This window comes from Musca domestica, unplaced genomic scaffold, assembly GCF_030504385.1.
Source record: "Musca domestica strain aabys unplaced genomic scaffold, Musca_domestica.polishedcontigs.V.1.1 167, whole genome shotgun sequence".
NCBI classification, from domain to species: domain Eukaryota; kingdom Metazoa; phylum Arthropoda; class Insecta; order Diptera; family Muscidae; genus Musca; species Musca domestica.
The window spans coordinates 1,297,144-1,307,472 of record NW_026712229.1 but is presented as its reverse complement, the minus strand read 5'-3'; the positions used below and the strand labels follow the sequence as shown (position 1 = coordinate 1,307,472).

The following is a 10,329-nucleotide window of genomic DNA, read 5'->3' as shown; positions in this document are numbered from 1 at the left end:
TATTTTTGAGAAAATAATCAGACATCATTTATCTTTCGTGCTATTTGATTCATTTTAGGAATGAACATAAAAAATATCAAATAAATGAAAACAACTTGTTGCCTATAATTTTAATAATTCTGGCCGGAAGCGGGCATACCCTCTGTGCTGTATTTTTGTAGTTTTACGAAGCTGTTCTACCTCCTTATTGTACCATGTTATTATGTCAAAATAATTTAAAATTACTTATAAAAATATTTTCTTATGTGACGCCGTTGAGTGCTTCTTAATATATATTTTTTCAGCAAATTTAAACAATTTTTCATTCGAAATTTTCTTTTTTCACAAATGATAAATATATTCGTGTTTACTCTTTACTACATTTGTAACTTTACTAGTTTTAAAGCAAAAAACAAAAAAATATCACGGTGTAAAAACCAATTTTAATCTATTTAAATGTATGAGTACACATTTCGACGCCTCCCATGCAATGTCCTGAACGCCGACACCAAAGACATCCGCGTGCCGTAGCCGTTTAGCAAAAATAATGTCAGCTGCCAATGAAATTGGTTGGCCTCGTAGTCTGACTGATGTCGGGAACGCTTTTAGATCTGTTCGTCATTTGGTCAAGAAAAAAAGTGAGAAATTTTTCAAAGGTGTATGAAAATCAATAGGAATATTGATTTAATTATACCAAAAAACAAGAAAACACGAGCAAAATACTATTACAAATTGATAGCCTACGACATTGCCAGATGATGAGAAATTAAATTAAAGAGAAATACTTGAATGAAGTGAATTTATTCTCTAATGAAATAAAGTTGGCTTTAAAACACTCAAAAATTTCTTCGTGGAGAAAAACAAACAAATTTTTTGGCAATAAAAAGCAACAACATTTAAAGAAAATTAAATTGCTTGAAAATATGGCACAAAAGTGAAATTTTGCAAAAAAAGCCACAAAACATCATAAAATCAATTAAGTGAACTAAAACCAAAAAGAAAAAAGGTTTTTTTGTTGTACTCTTTTTTCTTTTGGCTGGCTGGCTGTCTGTTATGGTGGAGAAGAGCTTAACATTAGTTGAGTGACGTTGTCCGGGTTCGTGTGTGTGTGTGTTTTGGCTGAATGTTGATTCGTTCGTTCGTTTTGTCGCTGTACTGTTGTGATGTGCTTTATTTTGTGTGTCAAAGCGGAGTGAAGAGTGTGAATATCCAAGATTCCAAAATAAAACAAACATTATCACCTTGAAATCGCATTACATTATAGTTTATTTGATTCATAGCGGCTGTGAAAAAGGTAGAGCGTTGTTTGTCTGTTCAAAGAGTCATAGTCACCAGTCATTTTCCTGCCCCCCTCAACGTTTACATTCATTAATTGATCGTGTACAAGGAAGAAAAGGGGAAAAAATTGCAGGTGCCGCTGTTGTCACCCATACCGACCTGCTATTTTCTAATTGGAAAAGTGATTAATATATTTATCGCTTTGTTATCATATCTTCACATTTATAAACCTTCATTGCTATCGCTATCTACCAGCTTTTTGGTGAACATTGCAAAACAGTTTAGTTGTGGACATTTGTGGTGACTCAACAGCTGCTTTTGAGTCAATCTGTCGTACATACAAACATCGCCCGTCGTCGACGCTGCTGTTGCTGTAACACGAACTGCTGTTGCCCTGACATTTTTGTTGTTGTCCATAGTGTGAAATGTAGAAAAACAACAACAACCATAATAACACATCAAGTACAACCGAATCATCATCAACATCATTTAAATTCAGGCCTCCAGTTTCAAAACAAAACAAGAACAACAATAATATTCCAAGTAGTCAGAGTGTCATTTGGCTTTGCTACTTTACATTTGTCTAAGCTCAGCTACAACAACAGCTGTTTTTGTTTGTGGCTGCTGCTGCCGTTTTTTAACATTCTTCTCCATTCGCTCGTCAACCCTGCAAAAAATCATCTAGCTTCACCCATATCATTGTTTTTGTTGTTGTCGGTGTTGTTGTCATTGCGGCTACTTTTACAATTCATTCATTCACAAAAAAGAAAGAAGCAGCAGCAACCAAACCCTAAACGTACTGCTCTCATTCGCTGTTTGCCTGCATAAACATTGGTGAGAGAGAGTGCATTGATTGGATCCTACTCTTCGTCTCTCCGCATGAAACATCAAAACGGCATTGATTACCTACCTCTCACTCTCATCGACAATTTGCATGGAAATGTCAAATGCAATCAGCATCATCTTCATCATCATGTATTGGCGTAGAAAAGAGAGTTGCTCTACATTTTGCAACTGATGGGTGGCATGAGGAAACAACAAAGCCCCCCAAAAAATTAAAAGCATAAGAAATACTGACCATAATCCATTACAATAGGAAGGGACCCTGGCATCTAATTAGTACCAAAAACATCATATTCATAAGCATCACATTTATGGAACTGCCAATTTATAATTTGGAAACGTGTGAAAGCCGCCAGAAAACGAATTTAATTTAATAACGAAATTCGCCTTCCGCCTGTTTCTTTTTTTAATTCTCTTCAAAACTAAAAAAAGGTCAATTTATATCGCGAAAAACCCCCTCACGAATTCGTCGTACTACCTTCCTATGTGATAAGTGTTGAAGTGAATTTTTTTTTATCACCCAAAATAAATATATTACTTTACCAAGGTTCGTCCGGTGTGTCTGTGTGTGTGCGCGCGCCTAATTCTAGTTTAATTTAATAATATCAACAACACCAACAACAAGAAAAACAAACAAAAGCTCAAATGAGCAGAAATATGCGACAACAGGATGGGGGTCATGGCGCGCCAGTCATGCGACGCAAAGCCAATGCTCCAAGTTCTCTGCTGACCCAAGAGGAAAATGAAGCTGTCTTTCGTATGGTCGGTGAAAAATGTCAGGTAAGTTGAATGTTATTTTTAATTTAAAACATTTTTAGAATTTCAAATATTTATTTTTAATATTTCAAGGTAAAGTCACTGAAATATAAACAGGGAATAAAGATGCTTCCTTATATTATTTAGACTATGCCGTATGGGTAGATAGGAAAGAGGAACTCAGTGTAATGCACAGTATACCAAGACATTTCTAACTGGATTTTACCCATGAGTTCATTAAACTTTAATACAGCATTTGTATATACTTCAAACTTGTGGCAGCTACTATTTTATCCCCATGAGAGTTATAAACTTAGCAATTTCTGAACTTTTTGGAGAAACTTGTTTGATATTCAGTGCACATATGAAATATATATATCACACATTTTGTGAATATTGTAAAAATGTAAAGAGTAGAGGAAAGAGTTGTTAAGTTTTATGGCAGGATTAATTTACCCAGAGTAAGGAATTTGAAAATATAAATTTTCAATGAATTTTGTTAAGGATTTTAAAAATTAGAACAGCATTTGAATGAAAGTACAAATATTATAAGGAATGTTGAGATTTGAAATGACATAACGCAACCATGACCCATTCTTAACAATGTCGCAAGGATATCCGGAGGTAGTTAAGGTCAAATTACCGTAGATTTTCTGGTTGACATTTACTCCACTCGAAACATTTCGGTCAAATTGGAATCGTCTTGAAAAAGTTAAAATGGCGAAAGAGAGAGATATGAGACATTTATTAAAAAAATTAATAGAAGCTCTTTTAGAAAGTAACAAAAGGGTCAAGTGTATTAGAGTATTGGAGGATAACACCGTGCAACACTGAAAATGCAAACAACCCCCAGTAGAGAAGTACAAATTCCAGCTCCAATACCCCTAGCTGGGTTCCGACATAAGTCGGATCTTTATGGTCTCAACTGAACCTGTCTTTCACTTTTTTTGTCTTTTGCAATATTGTAACCTTAATGCAGAAGAACTTATATTGAAGTTTCTATAGGCTCCACTACCATTGCAAGGAAGAAAGCTTTATAAAATTTGGCATTTTGTTTGTAACACCTCTAAATCAACGTAAAACTAAGCTTCATCCCAGATTATTTAAAGCAGAGCATTGACAATTGGCATAATCGCTTGCTTTACTTGTTTGATAATTGGTATTAAAAATGGGCAACCACTGTAGCAGATAATCTTCTATATAGGTTGTCATTCTCTAATGTGTCCCATATTGGTACCTCCCGATATTCGGTATTCTAATGATACCGGTCTCATTTCTCAACGAAATTGTTTAAAATTTGGAATTTGAAGTTTTTAATGGGTTATACGTTCTGTGGTATAACATTGTCTATATAGGTTAGCGTTTTTCTGTAACTCCCATATATATCTTTACATATTCCGTATTTTGAAGGTTTAATCCACACTTTTTTAACGGTTTTGTTCAGAATTCGTCATTTGTAGTTCATAATGAGTTCTAGCTCCGATAGCAGGGTGAGATGGAAAAACTGCAACAAACTTCAGACTGCTGTCATTTTTAAGCCACACGTCCGACAGCTGTTAAAATTATTCCAGATATAGCTCATTTTATTGATTACAAGCGTACAAAAGCATTTTGGTGATAATTTTCCAGAAAAAAAAGTTATTCGTGATGGAATTCAAGCGTGATAGTGGCTGGAAAACCACTAGTGGCTATCGTTAGAACACTCCAGCATTTACATGTGAATAAATCCTTTGTGTCTCGTACCATCACTCGTTACCGTGATAATGGTAGCGTAGCCCGACGTCAAGGAAGTAGACGGGAAAAAACAGCAACATCAGCAGAAATGGTTCCAAAAGTAAAGAAGCGACTTGATCGAAACCCGCGTCGCAGTGGCCGAAAAATGGTTCGTGAGCTGAACATATCGCTATATTCCGTTCGACAAATATTGAAAAATGATCTCGGGGTAATGCCATTGAAATTCCAAAAAGTGCAAGAACTTACACCGCAACTGAAAGAAAAAAGACTCAAAGGAAAGTGGTGAACTGCCGAAATTGGTCTTCTCCGATGAGAAAACATTCGTTGTTCAGTAGTTTGTAAACAAACAAAATGATCGTGTTTGCTTGCCAAAGAGGTCAGCTGAAAATGAAGCGCCGGCCATGGTGATGGTGTGGGCCGCCATAACAGCCGATGGTCTCCGCTCGACCGTGGCATCAGAAAAAATATCGAATATTATAGCGAAAATATTCTGGAGGGTGTAATAAAGCCTTGGGCACGCAAACATTTTGGCCGCAGACCTTGGAAATTTCAACAGACTAAGCACCATCGCAATCAGCATGCGCCCAAGAATGGTTACAAAATGAGGTTCCTCGCTTCATTTCCAGCGCACAATGGCCACCAAAATCTCCGGATACCAATCCGTTGGACTATTCTGTCTGTGGAGTATTTTGGAAAGCAAGGTTAGCACTAAAAATACCAAAGTGTCGATCACCTCAAGCAAGCGCTTCGCTTCGGGAATGGGCTAAAATACCGCAGAGCAACATTCGGACAGCGTGTGACGGTTTCATTGGCCGTTTGAAGGCCATAATTCGTGCCAAAGGTGACCAATTCGAACAAATCTAAACTTATTCTAAAATTTGATGCTATTTTCGATATTTTTTGCTTTCATTCAATAAAATTTAAAAAAAAATGTAAAAATTACGGCGTTTGAATTTGTTGCAGTTTTTTTAACTCACCCTGTATGTCTACGTTTTACTATCGATTTTTTTTAATAATTGAAAATACATTTTTCAACGAAATTTTTTAAAATTTCGCATTTGGAACTCGCCAGTAGTGACGACGATCTGGTTTCAACATTCGGGGGATTGAAAAGTGTTCAATTTGCTGTAGTCCTTCCGTGGTTTAGCCCCTATTTTGTTGATTCCTAAGATATACCGTATTCCGTGTTAATTAGACTCGGATTAAAGTATTTTTTTTTTTTAAATTAGCCAAGCGGTCTTACCCTTTTAACATAATTCCCTTCCATCAGTAAAGGATATACATTTTACAAAAAATTTCCTGAATATTGCCAACACACACACAACAGCAACCTGCATCGGCGAATCTGCAACACAAATAACCCATATTTCGTAGACATAATGACGCTGTTGTTATTGAGGGGACACAACTTCGTTGCAGTTCAGTTCATCAGGAAAAAAAGTGAAATTTTCATAACACATTCAATGTGCGAAGAGTAAACAAGAATAACAACCATATTTACACATTACATACCGGATGGAACGATGTGTCCTTTTTATTCTCTACCATGTGCCAACTATAATATCTCTTTGCTAGTAGAAAAATAAACACATATCTCTAAGAACTCGGTGGGGATAACATTCGTTCCTTATGGCACGTGAATAACGGCAGACGACATAAGCCATGCCAACAAAAAAAAAGGATACTAGTCATTGCAACTTTATCAATTCATGTCACTGCAATATACTCAAGACTCCTTGGATATAGATTAGAATTCATTGCAGTATAAAGGAGGGGCAAAGCTATGGGAAAAATGTTCACAGGACGAAGACTAGGATGTAGAAAAAAAATTGCAGCATCATTTATCATCTATCAACGGCTTTCAACAGCAAAAAAGCAAGGGACAACAAGTAAAAAAATAAAGTAGCTCTACCCAGGAATATTTTCTTTTTTCGTTTAGTCTAAGGGCAACAACAACAAATACAAAACCGACACACATTAAACTAACAATTTTCGTTTAACTTGTAGTGGTAGCGAACACACTTAAAAATGATGTCAAAATATTTGACATAATTCTCAAATTACTTCACAACTATCGAATAGCCAGCTTATTGCTCGCCCGTAGTACACAACCATAATTGGCTATTAAAATTAATAAATACATGGACTACGTGTTTGTTTTGTTTGCTTTTGGTGCCTTAGATTTATTTTTTCAGATATCCTTTAAGGATGGTCAATTGAGATATTTTATAAATGGAAGAACCTTTAGAGACCTTCATTTTCAGTCATCTTTAAATAGGAGGCCACTTTGTGGTTCCATATCGATATGAGCACAGTTTGAGTTATTCTTAAGGTAGAAACTCATTTTTTATATTTTTTTAATAAAAAAAATATTTTGAGAACTTCTATAGATGGGTACAATACATAAAGAATATATTACTTTTTTAGGCAAAATGTGCCGTTTGGTGTCCTCCGGACCTCCTCGAGGTTTTCCGCATAAAATATCCGTTTGCGGATTTTAAAAATATTTGGAATATTTAAATGTGTCAATCCTTTTGCAACACCTCGAATTATTTTTCGGAGATCCCATAAAGTACATATATTCGTGATCAGGATAAAATATCAAATCGAGTAGCTATGTCCCTCCATTTATTGAAATCATGATAGAGTTTACAATATTTAAAATAAATGAATAAAATTTGGCATAGATGTTTGTACTACTGCTAATGCAAGCCACACACGATACAACTGGTTGCATATTTTTGAAGAGGCAACACCATTGTTTCGCACATCATCATCAATCCAATCAAGTGCGTGAACGGAATTTCAAAAATTAATAATAAATAAAGATTATTACGTAAATTATAGAGCACACTAAAAACCTTGACCAATATGAAAATTGTTCTGCTGCAGGAGTAAAAACCCTTACGAAATTCAAATACCGAATATTAACTCCTTCCACTAAAATCGTCAAAATATTGAATATCGGCAGATAAAGTTATTTGTATGAGGACCATACGAAAACGTGGAAACGTTCTTACACCCTCAGCCATATGGCTCGAGAGGGTATATATCACTTGATACGGTCAAAACGTGCCTAGTCGAAATAACGGTTTTAGACCCTAGGTCTCTTTGGACCAAAACCGTTTCAGGACATTTGGAGTCGATCTAGCAATGTCCGTCCGTCTGTCTGTCTGTCTGGCTGGCCGGTGCGCACGATAACTCTCGAAGGGAGTATCCGATGTGTTCTAAAATTGGTACATCGTAATGCTTTTGTCAAACTTAGATCGAGTTCGGAGATGGGCAATATCGGTCCACTCCTTATGGTACCTCCCCCACAAAAGGTCGAAATTTTCCAAAAATATTTTTTCTGCACAGAAAGAGATACGTTAATCCGATTTCGCTCCAAATTTGCAAATCCTAAAATTTGTGTCAGTGCTACGTCAGGTGGGAAAATGGAAAATATCGGTCCACTCCATCAAGTACCTCCCCCACAAAGGGTCAAAATTTTGAATGATTACAACTCTTATAATATGTGCTTTAAGAATCCGATTGTATTCAAATTTCATACATCCCAATAATTTTATTTACCAAAGGTCTGTTGTTAAGATGGAGTATATCGGTCCACTTTTTCTGGTACATTCCCCACAAAAGTTCAAAATTTAAAAAAAAAAAATATTTTCTGCACAGAAAGGGAAGCAATAATCCAATTTTGCTCCTAATATCCTCATATTTGCGTCATTTCTAGGTCAGGTGGATAAAAAATGGATATGATCGGTCCACTCCATCAGGTGCCTCTACCACAAAGGGTTAAAATTTTGAATAATTACAACTTTTATAAAATGTGATTTAAGAATTTCACATATCCCAATAATTTTATTTATCAAAGGTCAGGTGTTAAGATGGAGTATATCGGTCCACTCCCTCTGGTACCTCCCCCAAAAAAGTCAAAATTTTCAAAATATTCAAAAAAAAATATTTTCTGCACAAAAAAGGGAAGCAATAATCCAATTTTGTTCCTAATATCCTAATATTTGCATCAGTTCTAGGTCAGGTGCAAAAATGAATAATATCGGTCCACTCCATCAGGTGCCTCTACCACAAAGGGTCAAAATTTTGAATAATTATAACTTTTATGAAATATGATGTCAGAGTCTGATTGTTTTCAAATTACACACATCACAATATTTTTATTGACCCAAGGTCTGCTGTGCAGATGAGATATATAGGTCCACTCCTTCTGGTGCCTCCCCCAAAGGGTCAAACTTTTGATTATCCATGAAGCTCATAAAACGTGAAATTTACATCCGAATCCATTCAGACTTGGCACATCTCAATATTTCCATCAACATAAAGGCCCAATACTGTGAATATCCATGAAACTCAAAATAGAAACCTCAAACTCTCTTCAAATTTCACACATACAAACATTTTTGCTAAGACAGGATCTGCTGTGAAGGTGCTATATATCTGCGAACCCCTTCTGGTACCTCATCCACAAAGGGTCACAATTTTTAATATTTTTATCTGTCATAAATTGCGAAACAACTCAGCGATTCTTTACAACTTGCTATGTCGGAATATATGTCCCTCAACCAGAAACATGAGATGAATATAGAATTTATGATTTCACATAAAATTGGATACAATTGTGCGATTTTCTTATAATTTTGGTAATATTTTTCTGATGAAGCATAAAAGTGGAACACTTCCGTCGGCTGTATCTGGTATATCACGCACATTTTGCCTTTATCTAAAAGTTATCACATATCTCATATAAGGTGAAGGAAGTAGCCAATATAGTCCAAACCTGACACGTCACAATATTTATATCATATTTATTTAGGTCCGATACGATATATTTGACCATTCTTTCAAAAACACTGACAAAACCTAATAGAGGTATAATACAAGTAAGAAACATTAAGTTCGGCCGGGCCGAACTTTTAATACCCTCCACCTTAAAGGAAAGGAAACATTGGAACCCATTATGACCCACAAGTGCCAAATTTTAGACATATTCGTGGAAAAAGGTGACAAAAATCATCAAAATATCGAATATCGGGAGGTACCGTTACATGGGGACTATACCAAAACGTGGACCGATATATCTACTTTTCAATACCAACCTTCCTAGACACAATACAAATTGTTCTGCTAAATTTTGACGCTCTACGTCAAATAATATACAATTTTCGACAACGTAGCTAGAACCCATTAGGACACACAACTACCAATTTTTAGACAATCCGCGAATAAATTTTTACAAAAATCATCAAAATACCGAATATCTGGAGGTACCGTTATATGGGAGCTATACCAAAACGTGGACCTATACATACAATGTTTCGCCACCGATGCTACTAGAACTCATTATGACCAACAAAACGTGGACCGATATATCTTATTTTCATTATGACCAACAAATATTATTTTTTAAACAAATCCGTGAAATGTAAAAAAAAAAGTTAAAAAGCACTAAGTTCGGCCGGGCCGAACTTTTAATACCCTCCACCATTTGCAACGAATTTGGAAATTTTTAAAAAATAAAATCCTTAAAAAATTCTGTTAAAATTTTACCGAATTACCGAATATATTGGGGTCTATACGACGTGGACATACATAGGCATTGTTTGCCATAAGCCATTACCATATTCAAATTAGAAACTTGAAATAAACGGTGAATAATGTAGCTAAAATCATCAAAATATCGTATATAAGGAGGTGCCGTTAAATTGGAGCTGTGCAAAGACCTGGACC

At 35.6% G+C, this 10,329-nt stretch overlaps 1 protein-coding gene across 4 annotated transcripts in view; it reads left to right on the top strand.

Annotated features, from left to right (window-relative positions):
* The first annotated feature begins 649 nt into the window (after positions 1-649).
* The window catches only part of LOC101891727 (actin nucleation-promoting factor WASL), a 41,101-nt gene continuing 31,421 nt past the window's right edge, over positions 650-10,329 (top strand). Inside the window, exons 1-2 of one of the 4 annotated variants that reach the window (XM_059120318.1) lie at positions 650-1,180; positions 2,648-2,880. In XM_059120318.1, the coding sequence (XP_058976301.1) occupies positions 2,746-2,880 (135 nt within the window). In that variant the 5' untranslated portion in view covers positions 650-1,180; positions 2,648-2,745. Of the gene's footprint in view, positions 1,274-1,319; positions 2,881-10,329 lie in introns of those variants that run through there. The other 3 variants (XM_011297103.3, XM_059120319.1, XM_011297106.3) reach the window with 3 other exon arrangements.